The sequence below is a fragment of the Gymnodraco acuticeps genome, unplaced genomic scaffold (assembly GCF_902827175.1).
Source record: "Gymnodraco acuticeps unplaced genomic scaffold, fGymAcu1.1, whole genome shotgun sequence".
NCBI classification, from domain to species: domain Eukaryota; kingdom Metazoa; phylum Chordata; class Actinopteri; order Perciformes; family Bathydraconidae; genus Gymnodraco; species Gymnodraco acuticeps.
Window position 1 is genome coordinate 501,045 of NW_022989996.1, and position 24,364 is coordinate 525,408.

General features: G+C 39.7%; 1 protein-coding gene across 14 annotated transcripts in view; it reads right to left on the reverse strand.

The window, feature by feature from the left end:
* Nucleotides 1–24,364, reverse strand: part of stxbp5l (syntaxin binding protein 5-like) — a 208,520-nt gene that overhangs the window by 128,361 nt on the left and 55,795 nt on the right. For all 14 annotated transcript variants that reach the window (XM_034212876.1, XM_034212874.1, XM_034212872.1 and 11 more), the window contains exon 2: nt 23,165–23,262. In XM_034212876.1, the coding sequence (XP_034068767.1) occupies nt 23,165–23,262 (98 nt within the window). The remainder of the gene's footprint in view (nt 1–23,164; nt 23,263–24,364) is intronic.

A 24,364-nucleotide genomic window follows, 5' to 3' on the forward strand; every position in this document is an offset into this window, starting at 1 on the left:
AAAGATAGAGGAAATGTAAATTCTCCTAACAGGGCTACTTTAATATGAATTGCCACATGGGTGTGCACGTTCTGTGCCTGGGGGAAGCAGGGCTGAGCTTTTTGTAAAGTACAACAATGGCAAGCTCAGAAGGATGTTCTGCTCCAAAGAATTAAGTGCTGCTGTTACATGCCCCCATAGGTGAAGGTGCAACTGGTGAATCTAGGGACCTGCAGCCAATCACAGTCCATCTAGAGCAGGGTCTCCAACACGTCGATCGCGAGCTACCGGTTGCTCCGCTCGCGGTTCAAAGACTGTGTAGAAAAAATCCGACGACAATAAATGCACCTGAATCAGTCCGTGTCGCTGCGGCTCAGACACACATGGATTTATGTTTTTTTAAATACTCGCGTTAGCAGCATGTCAGGTTTTTGGTGGATTTAATCAAGTCTTGGATTGCAGAGTATGAATGTCCTCTTGCTATTTTCAGTTGATAAATACTTGTGTAAAGTTTGTGAAGGCAGGAGGAAAGCTTCCGCGATCACCGTCTCCTCTGTTCCTCCAAACCCCGCCCCCTCCCTGAAAATAATGGCTGATAGTGACCCGATAGAAACGTTATTATTCACTTAATCTGTTGTCTGCTGTGTGCAGACTCAAGTCATGTGTGTGATGCCACATTCAGGACCTTCAGTGTACTTTTTTTTAACAGAAGACCGTTGCTAGAAGCTGCAGCTAGACTGCAGAAGCATTCGTTTTTTGTTTTTGAGGATGGATCAATTTCACACACAAACAGTGGGGCAAAAAAGTGTTTAGTCAGCCACCAATTGTGCAAGTTCTCCCACTTAAAAAGATGAGAGGCCTGTAATTTTCATCCTAGGTATACCTCAACTATTGCGGCTTTCACACCAGCGCTTTTCCCTTTCTAGCTCCGAGCGGGAGCTTTTCTGGTTCAGCTCCGGTTTCCCTTTTCTGCTCCCGCTCTGTTCACACCGCCCAGAGCTGCCGCTGCTGCGTCATGACGTTACCGTTTACGTGCCTGCTTCATAAAATCCAAACCGCGCGGAAATCCCTCACATCGACAACAACAACAACAACAATGGCCGATTGTATTGAAGCGCTGTTCGCTTTGGTTATCCTCTTACGAAACGAAATGGAAGGCATCGGAACGTTACAAACATCACATGTTGTGAGAGACAGAATGGGGGGAAAGAATCCAGGAAATCACATTGTAGGATTTTTAATGAATGAATTGGTAAATTCCTCGGTAAAATTAGTATTTGGTCACCTACAAACAAACAAGATTTCTGGCTCTCACAGAACACCAGAAACAAAATTCTAGACCTGCACCAGGCTGGGAAGACTGAATCTGCAATAGATAAGCAGCTTGGTGTGAAGAAATCAACTGTGGGAGCAATTATTAGAAAATGGAAGACATACAAGACCACTGATAATCTCCCTCGATCTGGGGCTCCACACAAGATCTCACCCCGTGGGGTCAAAATGATCACAAGAACGGTGAGCAAAAATCCCAGAACCACACGGGGGGACCTAGTCAATGACCTGCAGAGAGCTGGGACCAAAGTAACAAAGGCTACCATCAGTAACACACTACGCCGCCAGGGACTCAAATCCTGCAGTGCCAGACGTGTCCCCCTGCTTAAGCCAGTACATGTCCAGGCCCGTCTGAAGTTTGCTAGAGCATTTAGATGATCCAGAAGAGGATTGGGAGAATGTCATATGGTCAGATGAAACCAAAATAGAACTTTTTGGTAAAAACTCAACTAGACGTGTTTAGAGGAGAAAGAATGCTGAGTTGCATCCAAAGAACACCATACCTACTGTGAAACATGGGGGTGGAAACATCATGCTTTGGGGCTGTTTTTCTGCAAAGGGACCAGGACGACTGATCCGTGTAAAGGAAAGAATGAATGGGGCCATGTATCGTGAGATTTTGAGTGACAACCTCCTTCCATCAGCAAGGGCATTGAAGATGAAACGTGGCTGGGTCTTTCAGCATGACAATGATCCCAAACACACCGCCCAGGTAACGAAGGAGTGGCTTCGTAAGAAGCATTTCAAGGTCCTGGAGTGGCCTAGCCAGTCTCCAGATCTCAACCCCATAGAAAATCTTTGGAGGGAGTTGAAAGTCCGTGTTGCCCAGCGACAGCCCCAAAACATCACTGCTCTAGAGGAGATCTGCATGGAGGAATGGGCCAAAATACCAGCAACAGTGTGTGAAGACTTACAGAAAACGTTTGACCTCTGTCATTGCCAACAAAGGGTATATAACAAAGTATTGAGATGAACTTTTGTTATTGACCATATACTTATTTTCCACCATCATTTGCAAATAAATTCTTTAAAAATCAGACAATGTGATTTTCTGGATTTTTTTTTCTCATTCTGTCTCATAGTTGAAGTGTACCTGGGATGACAATTACAGGCCTCTCTCATCTTTTTAAGTGGGAGAACTTGCACAATTGGTGGCTGACTAAATACTTTTTTGCCCCACTGTATATATGGAGGCTAGACCTATACAATTGATTTATTATGGTTTATAATTGAATGTCAAGACGAAGAAGAAGACAAATATGGCTGCACTTTTCAGTGTCAATCCGACATGAATGTCATGAAATCTAAATACAGAACAAGACTGAGTGATGAACATTTAAATGACTCTATTAGAGTGAACCTAAGTGGGTACACTCCAGCACCTCTATGGTGGACTCCATGCAGCGCCAGTCATCTCACTAACAGTGAAAAAGAGTGAATGCCACTTATTTTACACATGTGCCATAAGATGCTTGTAAGGTGGTGATTAAGGACATTTATGTGAATCTTCAGTGATGTACTTATATGTGGGCCATAATAATATGTGAGAAATTGTTGTTTTCTTGGACCTTGATGTGAAGTAAAGATTTTTGATAAGCTTTGGGTATTGCATTTTCACACGTGTACCAAAGTAGCTTAATTCAACTGATGAGTGCTATGTAATACAAGTAAGCGATGTGATGCAAGTAGCTCTTGGCCACTTTCATTTTTTCAAAGTAGCTCTCAGATGAAGAAAGGTTGGAGACCCCTGATCTAGAGCTAAAAAATAAGGTTGAGGAATTGCACCTGGCCCCTTCTGATGCATGCCTGAGTATTAATACATTATGAGATATTTAGTTTTGGATTGTTACTTCTATGCTGTATCTCAATTGGCGTAGTTTTGTTCTTATAATTGCATTCCAATGCAAACAGAATGCAGTGCACTTGGAGTACCGGAATAGTGCACTCATAACATTCATAAAGTTGTGTGTGGTATGCTTGACTCTTTCACACTCAACAACTGCTATCTTTGCTACGTGAAAACGTGGCACAGCCAGCTGCAATTGCATTTGCTCAGGTGAACAAAGCAATACCAAATAAAGCTCTAGATTTGATACACCTACCTGTACACTAGGGCCAAAAAGAAGCCACCGTTAAGTGCAATAGGTTAATTGAGCATTCTGTAATGATTGTTTACCACTTTGTTTGCAAGCTAGCAAGTTAACAACAGCATTTGTCACTTCCAGTGAGGGCACAGCAGCTGCGTGTGATGTGAACCAACACTATAATGCAAAACATGGCAGTGTAGAATACAATGGAATCGTAATTGTGACACAGCCCTATTTTTTTTACTTTAAGTATTGTGATTTAATTTTTAGTCGGTTCTGGTTGGTTTCTTTTGTTTGCATGTGCTCTTCCTCATGTTACATTTACATTTATCTATCTAGAAATAAAAGAACAGAATTGGCTCCTCGAGAGGAAGGTGGGTCACAACAGCAGTTAAGACAAGGCCAAGCCTGCCAGGGTACATGCACTACCATTTAAGATTCACACTGATAGTCACAGATTCAAGGAACACACACATGCAGAGCTCAGACGCAGCAGAGAGCTGCTCAGTCGCTCTCTCTGAGTAAGGTGCAACAACAGGAGATATCGATTCAGCTGCCTGCAGGCTTTTTATAGAAGCTAGCACCATCATTACGACCCATAGCCCAGCCTGCCTCTCTGCCTACCCCACTGCCTCACAATATAGGCAGGAACGTCGTGTGGAGAAAGAGACCCAGCAGTGACAGAAGGAGAAAGAGGGGGCAAGATAGAGGAGGCTATCGTAAACATAGTTAAATGGAGGGGAATGGGTTCGAGGGGATTGGGAATGAATGAGAAATGTTCGAGAAAAACAAAATGGAGGGTGGAAGACAGTTGATAGAAAAAGGGAAGGGAAGGAGATAAAGTGTAAAAGAAAACAAAAATTGTGTAACAAAAAAGTGGACCATTATCTTTTGTCTGAAAAAAAAGAGGGTTTAAGAGAAGAGGGGATGTAGAGCTTAACAACATAACATGTGTTACTTATTACTGCTCTTATACACAGGGAAAAAACGTGTGTGATGTACTGAGGGATTATTAAGAGATTAAAAGAGGTCTTAAAACCTAATGTTAGAAAACATTTCCTTAATCACTTTTCTGCCTCAGTGTTGGAAAAAGAAGAAATTCAACGCATGCCTTTAATCGCTCAAATTATTCAAATCACAGCTTAGGGGTCCATGGGTTGCTGCTACTTACATTTGTTAAATGTAAATATATGAATATAATCCTAAAGGCATGGGGATGGAGATTACTTGATGCACATGTGTGGGGGAGTTACATGTGTGCATAAGATTTCAGGAGCAATGCTGCCATGCTGTGTATTTCATACGAAAGTTTAACAAGAACTTATCTGAACGAATTGAGTGAAACAAACTAATTTACTACATCTCATATATACAATGTATTATCTTCAAACGTATTATCGCTGTTCTGAAATCAGGCTTCCTCAAATAGTTCTAAGGTTGTAAACGTTATTGTTACTTAGACATACATCAGTATGCTAATCCCCTCAGTTACCCTGTACATAGAGGTATTGATAGAAAGATGAGACACATTTGTATGGGTTTTTTTCTAACCCTGACCTTTGACTGAGCCACATGCACATGAATTTGTATAAGTATTGAAAATAGGACATGTGGCATGTCTTTTGTGGTATTTTCAGTTTTTAGGAAATGCCTCAAGACCCACCTGTTCTGCACCGCATTTTACTGACTGTCCTTTACTTTATTTAATTCATTTTAAACCTTTTATGCTCTTAACCTTTTATTTTTTATATTATCATATTTTATTCAATATGCTCCTTACATATATTTTTATTTTATTTGTTTTATTATGTTCTCCTTATAGCTTTGTGAAGCACCTTGAGATGACGTTGTTTTTAAAGTGTGCTATATAAATCAAATGTATTATTATTATTATTATTATTATTTGAATAGCGTTGAAAGGCAAAATGTTGAATAAATGAATGCATGTCCTTGACATAACAAAACCAGTGTACAGACATGCTAGCAGCTCTGTGATGCTGTAGCAATAGGCAGAGCAGTGCCTTCAGATAAAAGGTAGAATCAGTGTGGCAACATGTCAACAGCAGCAATGCTCCATACTGCTATTTAGCAGCATGCTGCAAGTTTACAATGTTTACCATGTTACTGATGGCATGCCATGTTGCTAATTAGCACTAAAAACAATCAGAGTAAAGCCAAGGCTTATGGGAATGTCTTAATGTTGGGGTCATAAACTAAAGTATTGACTATGTTTCTTATTTTGGAAGCATTAATGTCTGTACCATATTGATTGCCATGCCTTTCGGAAGACCAAAATATAGTTCAATTAGAGTTGTGCTAGAGTGTTATACTGCATTTCAAAATGTTATTGACCCTGACCAGCAAAGTGTATAGCTTTTTGTATACTCAAACGTGTTTTTACCCTACATTGACAATAATAAATGTAAATGTCCCCTCTGTGGGACTAATAAAGGTATTCTGATTCCGATGAACTATAATCACCTCGGATTGCATTATTACAGATATTTCAATGTAGGATAGACAACTTTGACCCGCGGTAGGGCAAATGAATTGTCCAGGGATCAACCAAGTCATTAGGATCTGAAAACCACGAATGTCTACGATCCACATCCACAACACATCTGTTACTTAGGGAAGATATAGTATAATGTAGTGCTATGGTTCCCTGGTGTTCAGATACTCAACTTTGTCTTTAAATTGTCTCTAAATGTGTTCATAACATTGTCGAGGCTGCAACCCTTATCCGACGCATTTGTTACAAGATATATGGACCCTGACCAGCAAAGCGTAAATCTTACTGTATACTTACAATTGTTTTACCCTAGATTGACAAAAGTAAAGTTTGGTTAACCATCATTTCCTCTGATTGCACTATTGTATTCATCCATTCCTTCAGAATGGCCTGTCCTCACAAGACGCTCCTGTGATTGGCTTGCTGATGAGCCGAGCCTATGTCAGTGCATATTGATGATCACTTTAGGTGTCAGAACTCCTGTCTTGCCTCAGTGCTGAGTGTGTCCCAGAATAAGAAGTGTCTCAGCACTTGTCAGCATCGCTAACTGTGGCGCTGCTCCAGGGTCAAACAGCAGTGAGGAAAGCTGTCGGTGGCGCTCAAGCTGTTTGTAATGCTTGTCGACTGGTGGCAAAGCTCAGCCAATGACTGGGCTCATCCAATCAGTTGTCATTTTCATCTCAGCAATCATGTGCGTTAACTGTCTTTGTTTCACTGAATTGTGTGTACACCTGTCTAGGGCTGTTTGTGTACAGCTTAGTCATACCATGAGCATTGTCTATGAGCAGAACAACTATTTTAATTTAGCTTCTTCATTGCTGTTTTTCCTGTGCAGGAAATTCAGCCACTGTGTATTTGGTTAGGTTTAATTAACATCCACTGTAGGGTGTGTTGTTGTCGTGTGCACCTCGAGAAGGTTTATTAATAACCCTCTGAGTCAACATCAAGTCTGTACCCAGGTCTGTACCACAGCATCTGCTCTCATCTCTCAGTTTAGTGGCCACACTGCGCCTTTGTCAGACTTTCAAACAAAGAGGTTTTACAAACCATGGTACTGCAGTAGCATAATCTTAGCCAGGTATTTACTGTTTAAATTCCAATAACAAGACATTACAACTTGGCTCAAATGATGGTGATTACTTAAGGCAGTCGCCCAAACACTGCAGTCATCCCACACACAACTCTCACACAATGAACAAGGTAATATGATATGTTGTCTGTACAGTTATATGTTCTTGGATCTACAGTGTGATGTGGACGTTGCTTTGTGTTCATCAAATAAAGCATCATGGGATATTTACTATCCAAAATGTACACAGCCTAATAAAGCTTTATCTAGAAAGTTTGTATGTGAATGGGATTTGTTTGTAGAACAGCATATTCAACCTAATGTATCTCTGCAATAGACTTAAACTACCATATACTCCATAGTGGAAACACCCTGAGTTATAACTTTTATTGGGATCATACAGTTATTGTTATTGGCTGTTTTTAAGCAGGCTAGAAAAGTTGATGCCCTACTTTTTACAATCTCCTCTAACTCAAACACTTTTTTTCCTCTGCCGTGCTCCTGCTCCCTTCCCCTCATTCTCAGTCCGTCTATTTCTCTGTGTCTTTTAGTAGCGGCTTTCAAATGTAAACTGTATGGTTGAGAAATGGTGAGTCACAATGTGGGAAGATAAATCAGCCCAACTCTGCAACGCTGCCAAAAACCTATCCATCCTCTTTCTCTCCTCCTCTCCTTGCAGCCGTCTTTGCATTCACCCTCGTGTTCACACATGCACACCTACACGAGTCGCTCGCTTACACATGGAGGCGTACATCCTTCTCAAAAGAGCCTACAACACGCCTTCCATCCTCTATCTCTCTTGCCTTTTCCCTGAATTGCAAGTACACAACTGTGCACACAAAACATGCTTAGATTGTGTGCACGGCTGCACATAAACACACAGATGCAACACTGAGCTTGTTACACTGCCTGCATGTTACAGTCTCTATATAGCAGCAGGCGGCATTACGGAAGAGATTAGAGTGCTGTTGTATGGCTCATGACTCATTCACCCCAGAAAGCGTAACCCAGAGACCAAATATCCTAATTAAATGGAAGGAGGAAGGAAGGAACATTGTAAGGAATACAAAAAAGACGCAGAAATTAGACTTCTGAGAATCAGCTAGATATAATATTTAGAATAAATTAGAATTAGAATGAATAATTAAAACATTGAAAAAAAGAGCACATAACAAAGTGAGGACTGAATTAGAAAATCATGCATGCCATGCCATTTATTTAATTTGAGTTTAACTTTCGCAAGATACGATGGAAAATGTGATGTTAATGATTGACGACAACACCTAACATGCTAATTGTGATGAATATCAGCCGAGATGGTAATGACATTGATTCCAGTTTCACTAATGGCCAATTATGATTCAGATGGCCTTGCTGATACAGCATGGAAGAGCTCATGATATTGGTCCTTATCCCTAACAAGTGGCACTCTGCTGGGACCCATGATACCAAAAGTCAATCAAACCTGACTTTTAAAGCTTATAAAGCACAATAAGATTTCCTTTTCATCAAAAGTAAGTCGACAAAACCTAAAACTGCATGAATTAAGTCACTAAGGATACAACCTAATAAGAGGTATGGATAAGTGACAATTGACCATAATGAATTCTTCACTGTTCTTCACCCAAAATCAACATTTGCGTAATGATAGAAAGTACTTTGCATGTTTAGTGTTAAGAAAATAAGTATTTTAATATTTTAAAGGGGCCCTACTATGTACATTTTCAGCTTCATATTTGTATGTTATGCCTCAACTGGGACATGCTTACATGTGTTATGTTGAAAAAGGTATTTCTTTTTCTCATACTGCCTGTGCTGCAGTATCTCTTTTCACCAGAGCCCAGACTGCTCTGGTTGGATGGCCGGCTCTGTTGTGATTGGTCAACCACTTAGAGATGTCCTGCCCCTTAACGTATCACGTACAATGTGTTGGAGCACTAGCCAATAGAAGCGCAAGAGTAACATAGTGATGTCATTATGTCGCAGAAGTAAACAGAGGAGTTAAATCGAAGCGTTTCAGGCAGTTGGGAGAATAACTCCCTCTGGAAGAAACGTTGGGATTTTTGCCTTGGCAAATCATGTACATGCACAAAAACCTATATCATACTAACCCTCAATAAGCATAATAGTGTCCATTTAAACAAGTTTCAGTTCTACGTAAGTTTTTGTTGCTTTCTGTTTGTTATATGCTGTTTTACATTCAGAATGTATCACATTACTGCAATGATTAACAAAGCAACACTTCATTAAGTGAACAAGAAGTTGATTGGCGCAATAAGCAAGGTTAATTTTAACCTCCTTAAGTGGATCGATATTGTCCATGCATGTATGTGTGCATGCTCCTTGTGCTTTGGGCGCACACAATAATCACCTCCAATCTAATCAGCCAACAACACAGCACACCAGAAATGTCCATTTAGAGGGAATTCACTTTCAATTTGAACACAGCTCCTCTGCTTTTCAACGCACATGTTGCCCACATCATCCATACCTCTGTCTCGCTCTCCTTTATATTCACTTCTTTTAGGTCTATTTTCTAGATCCACCTTTACACAGCCTGGACCTGCAGTATCCTCTTATCCGTCTCTGGGAATTTGTTTCTCCCTGATCTGCCCTTTTTATCGTTTCTTCTCATCTTCCAGGGGCCAGAAGAGCAGATAAAATAAGCACCTATCGGCTTGAGCGCTAGATTGAGAAGCCAGGGGAGATGGCAGCAATTGCCTTGTGTTTCGGCCTATCTACACTCAACACTGAGGTATGACCTGCATAGAAGATGGTGTGGTATGAACTTGAAGTCACCAAAAACACTTGTTCAAAAGGCGGCACATACATATAAAGTAGGCTAAACTCAGAATCCAAAAATACTCTGTCTGTAGTATACAAGATCATAAGATAAAGAGGGAAAAACAAGTCACTTTCAGTTTAAGAGCACAGCCCTATATATTTTAAAAAGTGGATGTGTCGGCGAGGAGTTTTATGACTTTACAACAGACCAACTGATATGCCGGTTGGCGTGTCGTAGTATTAATCTGCAAATTGGCCATTACTCATATTGCTGAGGTCCCTTTGGGATGTTGTCCACACAACCGCTTAATCGTATGAAACCACTGACTGTTTGAGCCTGTGGCTCACTGTAGTCGGCAGAACAATACCATAAGACCAAGATGTGTTTTTTTATGTTACCTGCCAACAACTTTGTTTACTTTTCTAAGAGAGCGTGGTATTTTTTATTTATTTCCCCCACATCCTCAGCCTACTGATAACACAGGTTGGGAGGTGCAGATGAAGGCCAAAACTCTGGGACAAATGTATTGTGGGTGGCATGCTGCTCCAAATCACAGCGGTTTTCAACAGGCCTCTTGCTCTCTAAGACATGGCCACTTTTAGGCAATCAAATCCCCGAGAAATTGGATGAAATTCCTGGAAATGATACTCTGCTCTCATAATCCGTTTCACTCGGAAGCTAAAGATGCTTTAACTTCCATTTCCCTGACACTTAATATTACTGTTGGCATGCTGTTGCTGTTACATGTAACAGATATGTGCCCAATTGTAATATTCAAGTCGTTTTAAAACCTTTAGATGCATGGTGTCCTGTGGAACCTATAGGGAAACCACCTGTTTTTTTAGCTCCAGCCTGCAATACCTCCGCCAACAATGAGCCCCACACCCTTGCCCACTGTATAATTCCCCTCCCCTTTACAGAAGTGGTTCCGAAAAATCTCTAACACCCGCAGTACATTTGGCCAGAATCAACAAACAAACAAAGACATGGAGAAAAAAGTCCCTTTGTCTTCACAATCAGATGTCTAAACAAACCGCCTGGACACATCAGTGGCTGACTGCTGCAGGCCCGGGCGATGAGGTGAGGAATCAAATCAACAGGGGAGGCAGCTGGCACCAGTAAAGCCCCTTGGCTAGGGTCTGTTGTTTTGCTGATGGACAGAATGAATTAAAGAGATATGATGTGCTACGCTGCTCCGTCTCACCAGGTGACACCGTGGTGACGGTCACAGCACCTTCGCTGCTCACCAAGGACACATCTGTTGCTGTTATCTTCATCACAGCAGTGACAAGAAACAGTGTTGTAGGTGTTTGGAGAGCATGTCCTTGGAAAATAAACCAAAGGTTATTCTGCTGTTGGCCCAGTGGTCTATATCTATTCTTTTGTTGTCTTCTTTTATCATGAGGGTGAACACAATAGTTGGTTCCCATGAACTTGATGCACTTGAATTGTGGGATAATATCATAGGGGAATGGGTTGTTCCATTGTATTTAGTTGTGTTATTGGACAAATGAATATCATTTTCCAGTTTCTGCTATTCAATGTAATATATTATGTGAATATAATATCACATTTCTGCTGTCATGCAAGACCAGCTTTTGTTCTTTATACAGCATCCACATATTATCTCTGGTGCGCGTGATATTTGCAAATGAATGTTTTGCTTCCCACTGTTTTACTTGGGCCCAGTCAAACAAGCTCCCTGTGCAGTGCCTGCAAAAGTGCACATCATTCTGCATCATCTGTCGGACCCCTGCCAGCTGTGCGACAGGATGTAGCTGCATTGTATTCACCAGTTGTCTGTGGTCATATGAACAAAAAGTAAGTCATTAGTAAATATGCAGAGTGTGCAGTTGTTAATTGAAGTAAAACTGTATGGTTTGTTCTTGTTTGCAGCTTGAGCAAGTATAGATGTTGTTTAATTATAAAAAAAATTACATTTGTTGGAAAAAAGCAAGAGGATCATGATTTTGATCACCAGCAGTTGCATTATTCAATGTGTATGTGACATGGTTAACTCCAGTGTGAGTGCAACAGGAACCCGTTTTGTTTCATTGGGGCTACATTTAAGGAAATCTGATAAAGAAAACATGAGAGAAAACATAACATTTATAGTTGCAATGTTTTGGCTAAGGCTTGAAGTTTGCATTTTGTTGAAGCAATTAGGTAAAGTATATATTATGTGGGAGACACCCAGCAATAACTAAATGTCAGTCAACTACCATGACAATCTCCTTAAAATTGTCAAAATGTTTAAAAAGGAGAAGATTTGTTCAGAAGCTTTTCCTCATTACCGTCCCCATTACGTCTTGATGTTTCAATTCCACTATAATGCAACACACAGACATAGATCTAACAGTCCTATCTTCAATTGACTTAATGCACACAGTTCTCCACGTGACATCACTGCGCGCTGAGATAAGAATGCAGAGCAGCTCATTGTCTCTTATCTGTCACACAGACTCAAAAACGTCCTATTTTTTTCACTGTCTCCCTCCTTATGCTTTCTCTGCAGCTGATGAAGTGAGCTACACATTATGCAATGTGTTTACACGTGGCAACACAGCGGGAAAGCCATGCTCAGTATGCAAACACACACCTCCTCACCATCACGTGGAGTAAACATCAAGTCCCAATAGCAAAAATCACATAATTCAACATGTAATCTGATCCAATTAAAGACTTAAATATCTCATGTTCCATTGCATTGGCCGAGCGGCTAATTCCGTTCCCAGGATTTCTTGCGGTATGAGATAATAACGGAATGACTGCGATCCAGTCATTGCCTGGCGTCATTTGCATTCTTTCCACTAAAATATAAATGTGGCCAAGTGCGAAGAGAAGACAGAGAAACCAAACTGAACATAAAATCATCCTGATTAAGATGATTAGAAGGCTAAGTAGGAGAAGGAGAATACAGTCCACATACAAGATGGAATAAAGTGTGTAACAGCTTAAAAGAATTAGCATCCTTAGGGTTTACTGGGTGGGTGTAATCTTAATGGATTAAAGAGGTTCATCATACAGAAACTGAATATAGGGCATAGCAATCTGATGACATTAGCTGCCAACCTCCGTTTATATTTTGTAAATCAGAGCATGGGATGCAAAGGGCTGCATTGCTCCGAGGTTATGTTGACTATAACAGAAGAACGTATGTAAGAATATAAATGCTTTCCAATAGAGATGGACAATAAATGTGCGATGCCGTCTCTATAATTAGCGGTTAACATTTTTCACTACACATAAGAATGTAGCCGTTGAAAACAGCAAAACACACAATATGAACTAGTTATTTTCAAAGAAGACCTGTTCATTTGCTACGAGACAGTATAAGAAAAATATATCATCATACATTAAAGGGTTTTTGTCATTTCTGCTTTTATCCCCTTTAAAATGTGTTGTTCACAGTAATCCAGTGTTGTTGAAAGAAAGCATAACGAGAAGATTTGTGGATAAATGACTTGGATTTGGTATGATTATGTACAATGTGTCAGTCTGCAACTCTTCTCTTGATTTGCGCTGCAACAGATGCTGTTATTTTGCAACAGTCTGGTGCTGGTCACACAAATGTAGCCAGTGGCTCTGACGTGCATAATTGCATTTCGACAATGTGCCTGACTCCAATTAAATTCTGCAAATGGTTCATGGACCTGCAGTTAATTAGTTGAAAGGGGGAAGCCTTCAAACACCATTGTGTGAATGCCACTTTCTGCTGTCACAAAAATAGACTTTGACGGTCAGTTTCTTCGGTATCATAATTGAATGCCCCTTCTTTACTTCACCTTTTGTTTTCAACCTGTTATGGTAGGATATTTAAGGCTCACTTACTGTATATGCATCGACACATACACACACACAAATGCATGAAGGCACACTGACTCATAGAAGCCTGGTTTTTACATTTAAATTCCACTCGTGCGGAAAATAATTTCACTGTTTGTTTATTTGTTTGTTGTTGTGTGGGAAAATGTGAGTGTTTCGTGAGCTGAAGGGCAGATGAGTAACACATCTCAGCAGCACTGTGACTTGTCATAAACTAAATACTATTTTATTTACACTACATGTCCTCATAAGTAAACATCAAAGTAAATGTTTTCCACAATGGCACATGCCTCCTAAGTGCAGGCCAGTTCTCTAAACTATCTCCCATGCCCTCTTTCTTATGGCTTTTCATTCATCATAGAAGCTTTGTATTGACCTTTGTACAATAAGGTTTAGCAAGCGTTTGCACATGAGATAAAGGCAAAGGTCAGCCTGCCTGCACTAGCCTAAGTGACGCCTTTTTTCTTCAGAAAAACTACACCTACTTTTAGAGTGGGATAAAAAGAGTGATGCTTCTCTTCATGTATGGTTGATGAAAGTCAGTCTTTGTGTATGATGGTCTCAAAATGGTCTAAAAAGCCATTGATCCCTGTTGAGCTGAGCTATAAGCGTGTCCTGTTATATTGTATACACTTCGCAATGTATTGTTAGGCAGAAGTAGTCTGACTACCAGTGGCATAACCTACACTATTCTCAGTGTAGCTATTTATAGGCAGCTGACCTTTCATTCCACGACAAACCACCCATCCCTAGTAGTGTTGCACGGTGTACCGATACTTGAAAGGCACCGCGATACCCTGCCGTTAAAAACGGTACGATTCCTCCGTTTCATTAGTATCGGTACTTTAAGAATGACGGGGAAAAATACTCCGGTGAGAAAGCGCTGTTTTAATAAGAGTCGTGTGTGTTCAGCGCTCTGCTTCACTCCCTGCACTGCAGCCGTGCCTGCAGTCCCTCCCCTCTCAAGCACGTTCTAAGTCCCTCCCCTCTCTTGTGCATTCGGCCACGCGCTAGCTGCCAGAGCATGTGGAAAAAAAGAGAAGCATGGCTGCAAGTGGGAGTGTAACTTCCGTTGCGCCTCGGCTTGTTGACAAAAAAGACGTCAGAAGCGAAATTTGGAAGTATTTGAGCTATATCTCTGACAGTAAGGGCAAGCCTACGGACACCACGAGGCCTGTCTGTAAGACATGTTTAGATCCCTGCAAACCAAGGGAGCCAACACATCAGACTTGGCTAAGCACCCGCAGACTGGCATCCAGAGCTGTTTAAAGAATTTAAAGACAGACAGGTTAGAGAATGTGATAGATAACATAATCACATCATGCTCAAGCCCATGCCCTCAAATCTAAGTCAAACAAGTGTAATTTATTTTGTGACAAACGAACGTTTTCGTAGTTTGACGAGGCAATTATTTGGCAATGATAACTGTCTAATATGGCTATCTTTTTAGCTAACTTACCAATGTGGCTAACATCTGCAATATACATTTTGTCAATAATTATTTATATTACTGTACTATTACATGTTAATAAAATTAAAAAATTATATTTTATAAAACAAAAAAGTTGTTTGACATGATGCTTAATTTTATTTAATACGAATTATTGTCATTTATTTTATTTATTGTTCTCATTGTTTAAAAGTTTGTGTTATGGTTCTGGTTCTGGTGTGAAATAAAGCACAATAATTACATTTAAGACTGTTTCCCTTTTTTTAAGAAAAGTATCGAAAAAGAATCGGAATCGCAATTCTTGACTTGGTATCGGTATCGAAACCAAAATGTTGGTATCGTGACAACACTAATCCCTAGCAGAGTGGACGAAAAATCAAAGAGCAAAGACAACCAAGGGGATAGGAGATCAGGGATAAAGAGGATGGAAATGATGATGGAAATCATTCTATGACAGTAGGCCATGCAATAACTTGTTAAATGTTTGAACTCGTGCAAATTTGAAGACGTATGTTACTCATATATCATCATTTTCATACGTTTAGAAATTCTGTATAATATTTAACATTGATACTTAAAATATTGTAATTTGCATCAGAACAAAGACTACTCCGTCAGTGACAATGTAAAACTTCAGTGACAAAAGATTACATGAATGCAATTAAGCTGAAATTAAGCTTCACACACAGACAGAAATCAGTGTCCTACCACCAACTGGTTTTTCATCATTTCAAAAATGGTTCAACATTTTCACACTTAAATGTTGAAATTTTGGTTCACTGAAAACCCATGATGGACATGATAGAGAGGGATTTACCAGCCTCTGCCATTGAGTTCTATACTGTGTGCCAAACAGTCATATGTGGCAGAAAATCTGAAGCATTACATTACAGCACAACACAGCTCCTGTTCAACACTTTTCAACACTTACTTTTCAATTTCAATTTCCAGATTGAAAATAAAATAAAGTGTTTTGTAACACTTGGTGGTTCAGAGATTGAAAAATATAAATATATTTTGGTAGCATTATCCAAAATGGGAAAGGGAAGGTGCACAAGAGGCATTTTAGTACTGAACAATTACAGGCCCATATCAAACCTCCCATTTCTAGGTAAAATCATTGAAAAAGTTGTCTTTCAACAGTTCCAGTCAGGCTTTCGTCCAAACCACAGCACTGAGACTGCTCTTGTAAAGGTCTTCAATGACATCCACTTAAACACAGACAGTGGCAGAACTTCAGTGTAAGTATTATTAGATCTCAGTGCTGCGTTTGACACTGTTGACCACAGCATATTACTAGACCGACTAGAAAACTGGGTGGGACTTTCGGAAACAGTTCTAAATTGGTTTGAATCCTACTTAAAGGACAGAAACAACTTTGTTTCTATAGGTAAATACACATCTGAGTTGACAAATATGACATGTGGGGTTCCTCAAGGCTCCATCTTGGGGCCTCTTCTCTTTAACATCTACATGCTACCACTGGCTCAGATAATGAAAAACAACAAAATAAGTTACCATAGCTATGCGGATGACACCCACATTTACATAACCATTTCACCAGGAGACTATGCTCCAATTCAAACACTGAGTAAGTGCATTGAACAAATCAATGATTGGATGTGTCAGAACTTTCTCCAATTAAACAAAGATAAAACTGAGGTAATGGTTTTTGCAGCCAAGGCAGAACGTATAAAAGATAGTGCTGAGCTTCAGTCTGCAATGTTCAAGACAACAGATAAAGCCAGAAATCTAGGTGTAGTCATGGACTCTGACCTGAGTTTCAACAGTCACATTAAAACAGTTACTAAATCAGCCTACTATCACCTAAAGAATATATCTAGGATTAAAAGACTAATGTCACAGCAGGATTTGGAAAAACTTGTCCATGCTTTTATCTTCAGTAGACTGGACTACTGTAATGGTGTATTTACAGGTCTCACTAAAAAATCTATTAGGAAGCTGCAGCTGATTCAGAACGCCGCTGCTCGAGTCCTCACTAACACTAAGAAAGTGGATCACATCACTCCTGTTCTGAAGTCTTTACACTGGCTTCCTGTGTGTCAAATAATTAATTTCAAAATACTGCTGCTGGTTTATAATGCACTGAATGATGTAGGCCCAAAATACATTTCTGACCTCCTGCTAAATTATGAACCATCCAGATCTCTCAGGTCTTCAGGGACTGGTCAGCTTTCTGTCCCCAGAGTCAGAACTAAACATGGTAAAGCAGCGTTCAGTTATTATGGAACAAACTCCCAGAAACCTGCAGGTCTGCTGCAACTCTTACTACTTTTGAATCCAGGTTGAAGACTTTTCTTTTTGCCGCTGCTTTTAATTGATATATTCATATCTTAAACTGCACTAATAATGTTTATTTTATTATCTTTGCTTTTTAATGACTGTTTTGAAATGCCATTGTCTTAATGTCTTTCATTTTTGTAAAGCACTTTGAATTGCTTTGTGTTGAAAAGTGCTATATAAATAAACTTGCCTTGCCTTATATGTTACTGTTATTTTTGATAAAATTATGTAAAATTCCAGCAATCAATCATGATTATTGTTATTGTTGTGTCCTTGGGCAAAACACTTCACCCAAATTTGCTCCTGTGGGTAATGTCCACAGTAATGACTCTTACATGTCTAATATGTGTAATGTGCAAAGCGTTTTGAGCAACTACAAAAGCGCTCTAATAAAAAATGTGATCCATTATTATTATTATTATTATTATTAACCCACTGTTGCCACAACAATAATATGGCTCAGAGTTCAGAGGCAGTTCTGATTGCAGTCTTTCAGTGGAACTTTCCGCACACTTTCCCATGTTGGCTGGGCAGATTTTCCTGAACTATTTTGATCAAGTCACTCACCATAAAAACTCCCAAAACACCAGATATCCTCCCTCTCTTGCCTGCTTCCTCTTTTTTTTTAAATAGAAGTGTATGGTCAATGGAACACAAAAGCCAAAGCCCTTGAATTGATTCAATGGAAGTTGCATTGTGTCATACTTTGTGGTGTTATCAAAAAGCTTATTGTTATTTGAAAAAAAAAGATATAATATTGAATATTATCTTCTGCTGTCTGCATGTTATAAATGGCCTATGATTTAATACAAACAAATGAAGTTTATAGATGCATGAAATGTACAAGATATACAGTTAAGTATTACAGGATGTATACTAAGTTCAGTTGAGCAAATGGGTTACGCATAACACTTTCAGACTAAGTTAATCGCTGAAAAATCCCAGATCTCTGTTATATTTGTATCTGGATATGCGTGTGATCTCACCAAAAGTGGAAGTTTCCACAGCCGCAGGCAAACATGCAACATCTGCTGTGAGTATTAACTCGGAAATAAAACTGGGAAACACTCGTTAATGAGGTGGTGTGCATGCTAAAGATAGGTGAAACCACATGAAGCTTTTTTTTAAAAGTGTTAACTCTATGATTAAACGGAAAAAAATACTTTATATACTTACATCTTACATCTTTCTTTTTTCAAAACACAGTGCGATGCTCATATTACTTTCCCTCTAATCCAGGAGGATACTACTAGATGGAGCCATTCATTCTATTATCGTGCACACAAGGGTAAAGTAAGGATAAAGTGCATGTGCGGTTAAGAGCAGCTTAATATTGCTGCTTCATCCTTTTTCTAGCAGAGCAGCATTTCTGCTTGCTCACCTTTTGCGCTATAGTAAAACCTGCCATTACTCTAGTTTTCAAATAGGGGGCTGCAAATCCTATTACGTGTAATTCAATCAAGACTGAGTGAAGTCAGGACTTATGTCTCGTCGTGATTATGTGTGCTCATATCTATGGCAATGAGTCTGTGAGCTCATGTTGTGAGTTTGTGGTGAGAGAAGGGATGTAAGTAGAGCATGCTGGGCTCAAATACACCTAACACATGGTCTTGTTAGTATCTGAATGTAGCCCTGGCCTCTTTCTGACTGTAAAATAGTCATCATGTATGAAGGCCTGCTCACACAGTCGCAAAGCCAATGACACAGTGTGACAACGTTGAATGCTTAATTGATGACTATCTAATGCTATTGTTTTTTCAAACTGGAACTGTTCGCTGTTCTGTCACAAACACCGCAAGACTGTGTGATTAATAATGGACTGTAACAGTAGCTGTGTGTTTACACAGAGTGACCGCCTCCCATCGTCCGCTCACGCTCCATCGGCGACCAAATTAGGTTTACTAATTGTGTGCTGCTGTTGGTTGAACATGCGGCTGCTGATGAGAGAGTTTATTTCTGAAAGGTAAAGCTGCAGAAGACTTCCTACCTAGCAACAAGCAGGAAACTGCTTTCGACGTTGGATAACTTATCACGATACTCAGCAGTGTCAGCACATTCCTGGGCGAGGCAATAGCCTTGGCAGTGCCTTGAGCTAATAGAGGAGGACGTATAATATCAGCTTTAATCAAGTCTATTAATATGCCCAGACATTATGAATCAGTATCAAAGATATTCACCAAACAACATGCTTCAATATTATTTACGTACACTTTGTAGCCAGTTTTTATACTAGGTAAAAATGATAATAGTTTAATACACCAGCCCGGGCACTTACCATGTCTCAAAATAAATATTGTTTGGCCCATTTAGAAGTTGGGGACAGATTCATTTGATTCTAGGATTCTAGGATTCTGTAAATAACATAAACTCTCTCAAATTCCAGATGTGTTAGTGATGAACAGTGTATTGTAAATTGTTTCTGTTGAGTGTTATAGCTACTTTTATAAAGCTTTGGATATGTTATTGGGGTGTTTGGATATGTTATTGGGGTGTTCCATTTCATATATCTACGTAAGTGAGTACAATTAATTTGAATTGAATTTGGCAATGGTTTACCACATTGCTTTTCACGTGATATGTTGATCAATGAAAACTGTCATATGATTTTATAAACAAGCAATTTTTATCAATAAGAACCCTCTTTCTGTCCTCTTCCATTCTTTTCCGTTTCTCTCTACCATCTCTAACCTCATTCGTGTTCTCTTCTCTCCGATCAGATTGACTGTTATGAGAACTGACTGTCTATCAGACTCTGGGCAATTCCATTACCTGACCCCCTTATTGAAACTACATCCACTTTCACTGAGCAGACACAACAACCAACACTATGAGAGACAGACACACATGTGCACACACTGGATATAGACACAGGTAGGCGGCACACATGAACGCACACTGAGCAAGCAGACACAGGGGTTTAGGCACAGAAAGAAACATATTATACACACACATACACTTGACATGCTGTTTGTCACTTCCATTTGGTCTGACCGTCTGAATAAACCAAATCTCAGCATATGTTGGTGATCTCGTCCCAGGCAGGAGGAGCAGTGTCCCAGGAGCCCACTGCAGAGAGCCTCATTGCCAACCCACTGCGCCAACCCCGATGACATCGTCACTATGCACCATTCACCGGAGCAGGACCAGGCCTATTGTGATTGGCTCATATGTTCATACTTAATATATGACACTTTTGAAAAACTGCAGGTTATAACAATACTGTCCAAAACAAAGTACTATTGTAACAGTCAGTCTGCTCAGGTTTGTTGTTCTGTTTGTTGTTCACAAGTATCAGCCATTATAAATTGAAGATAAACAAAGAGGTCTGATGATTGCATTCATTCTCCAACAAAAAACATATTTTCTCTCTTTCAGCCAACAGACAGCTGATACGTGTGACCTATGATGGGTACATCTGTATAAGACCAGTTGCTTTGTTCCTGGAAAACAGCGGACAGCACCATTAGACGTGTGCTCGGTGTTCTAATGCTTCCTTTATCTCATTCTCCCTTCCTATAACTCTATTTATTCCTCTACTTGCTTCTTTCCCTCACTCATTTTTTTGAGAATTTTCTCCAACCCTGACCCAACTCCTTGGTTGTACATTAATACATTTGGCCTATGAGTTGGGTTTTTAAATAGTCTGGTCTTATGCCTTGTATAGTCCTTTGAGTCTTAAAGTCTCACTTCAGACAAAACACGGAGCCTCTGCAACGTCACATCTTGAGATTTTGGAGTGAAATGAAATTGACTTGTTAATTACATCATGAAAGAGAGGTGAAAGGTAATAAAGTTGAAGCTATATGTAGACGTGGCTGATAAATGGCAGAGTAGTTGTATCTTGTTTAATTGACTAAATAAATCACTGCATACCTTAACTGGAGCCAGTATCTAGGTTATTGACAAAAATGTTTTTTTTATGACAAAGCTAGGACACTCCCTGGATGCTAAGATGTATTGATCACTCTTCTGCCTATACGGACAAACACACGGGGAAACACGCATGCCTACACACCGCATACAGGGAAAAGGCACCTCCCACAGAGAGCCCACATAACCGCAGCCCCACACCGTCGATCAATAGTGTCAGCTGAATATTTACTTTTGAGCCAGCGGAAATCAATACAGATATCTTGACGGGAACAAAATATATATATATCTGCCAAATAGTGTTGCTACAGTAGAAGGCAGCGGCTTACAGCGGGTCAGTCACAGCAGAGAAAGAGTGCTAGCCTAAACATTGTTTTTCTTTCACAAGCTGAAATGAAAATCTGGTGAAATGCTTCAAATATCCTTGGTTGTGAGGGGAAGACTGTTATAGCGTTGATGCAGAATATAATAGGAAAAGGCAGGGCTTACTATCGTACTATTCATGTAGTAGAAATGGAGCATGAGAAATTCCTGCAGTGACTACCATTGTTCACAGTTCTTATACAGCTAACAAAGAAAGGAACATGGAGAGCATTTGAAAAACAATAGAGGAAAAAGAATAATCAGAAACCCTGACAGAAAATGGGGTTTAAAAACGTTCAAAACCCTGGAAAGATAGGGGAAGAACATAGAGAAAGCCAGTGAAGGACAGGGGAGGGATGAATCGAATAAATAAGTAGGAATAAGAAGGTCCTCTAGACAGAAGACGGTGCGGGCGAGGCAGAATGAGAAACAGGAAAATGATGTGAGAGCGTGCAATTGCGAGAGAGAAAAAAGGGAGATAGAGAGTCAGTGACAGGCCACATGGGAGCAGATGGAGGTGTGTGCAAAATGTCAATAAGGGCTTCAATCCAGCTCAAATTGCAGCCTTGCTTCACAGTCAGGCATTCATACTGAGGAGCATCATTTCCCTCTTTTTCAAATATTCAAACAATGCCACAATGCCTTTATTTCTTTGTTTCTTAATGCAGTGAAATCACTCGGTCTGTACATCTATTACCACGGCAGGACCAGCAGCAGTGTGGCTGCAGCAGCATCAATAATGGCTGGCTTCCCCTAAAGGCACACTGGGAACTCTTTATGAGGGTGTAATCTCCTACCTGGGTTGCACTTACACGTTCTCACCCGTCCCTGTGACGGGGTGACCCGGGGGGACGGGCTGTTGGACGGACAGTTTTGAGCCTGCGACATGGCAGCCAAGCAACATGACAAGGCTGAAAGAGGGATGGGAATGGGAGGATAAAGGTGGAGGGGAGGAAGAAGGAAATGAAGGCCCCTGCCTGGAGACAGCAGTGTTACAGGTTAATGTCCAAGTTGATAAATGATTTGCTGTGAACAATGTCATTTCTTCTCGTACCAGTATAGGTCACAAGTATCTGTCTTACTTACATTTAAGGCCAGTGTGTCATCTGTTATATTTAGTGCTCAGACTGGCAAAAAAAAGAATCCCTTATTGCAATTACTTTGACTTGTATTGCGATAACTAAATTGGCAGGATTAAGCATTTATGCATCTAAATTCTCATTATTATTTAAAAATACATCAAAATTATCATGGCGTGGTTTTTTATTTAGGATATTTACCAAACAAAGATATTTTGTTGGGACTGAAGAATACGATTCGTAGACTGGGATATCTCTGCAACTCCACAATACTTAATGAAATGTATATTTTAAAACATATTAACAAATATTGTGCTTACTGAAGTTGAATATTATTTCAAATTTCAAATGTTCAAATATATTTTATATTACAATATCGAAAGAAATTGTGCAACCCTGTCTCGTATATGGGCATCTCAACTTGTAAATTGCAAGACTGTGTCTAGTGTGTCCCCAGACAGGAGGAAGGGAGGAAGGGAGGAAGGGAGCAGATGAGGGTTAAAGGATACATCCGCACGCCGCCTGTCCTGGAGCCGATGGCCAGGATCTTCTGCACGGGGTCAAAGGCCAAAGCAGTCGGCTGGTAAGGGAAACCGTGACGCACCGTCTGCAAGGAAATACACAAAATAAGATATTAGTTAAAATAGAACAAAATGTAAGGGTCATAGGAATTATGAAATTATTAAAAAAATTATGATTTTGCTTTGCTTTTGACGTTTTATTGTGTGGTGAATCCACTTGAAGCTTTGTCATTTCGAAAATCTTAAGGTCAACTTTTGTTCGTGTAACCTTTAATTCGGTTGACTTTTTTTTAATCAAAAACACATAAAAAGTGCTTGTTTTCTGATGAAATGGTAAAAGTAATGATGTCATACTACATTGCATAGTGTGGTAACTTTTAAATTGTAATCCAACATTTGTTCAATTCTTTTAACTGACAACAAATGTTTGTATGTTTTGTATGAAGTTCCTTTTTATAATAGAGGTTGCTAAAAAATAATTGCTTTGAAAGTTTCAAGAAATTTTGAACAACATATTAGGGCTGCACGATTTGGGGAAATAATCTAATTGCGATTTTTCAGATATTGCGATTCGATTTGTGATTTTGTTTTTAAGCGACCCAACGGAATTTTATTGTAAAATGCGACCATATCTCCGGCTAGGAAGGTCGTATCAACATGCTCCCATCTCTAGCACCCCCACAGCCCGAGCTACAAGTGTAGAACTAAACTTACATGAAACTTCCGTTGGGTTGCTTTAAAGTCAAGCTTCAGTTTAAGATTCACCCTGTAATAGAAACATGTGATGGAACATTACTGACCTGACTCACAAGAAAAAAAAAGAAAAAAAAGATTGCAGGCTTTGCGATTTAAAATTGATTAATCGTTCAGCCCTACAACAAATACATCTGTATTTTTGTAAACAAACATTTCTACTTTCACTTGTACTGGTTGTAACACTTTTGAATAAATATGGAGGTACAGAACATAGTAAATGTGCATCTGAATCAATGAGCTGAAAGGTTACTGAATGAATGAAATGAAAACTTTATTACAGACTCAGGGTCCAGATAAAAGACAAGACATTACATAGAGATTATTGAAATGTATTAAAAAAAAATTATAAAACTTTTTCTATTGATAAAACATGGGAAGTTTGCACTGTATAATTAGCAAAGAGACAGCAGCTTCTGTTAACGTTGAATCTGG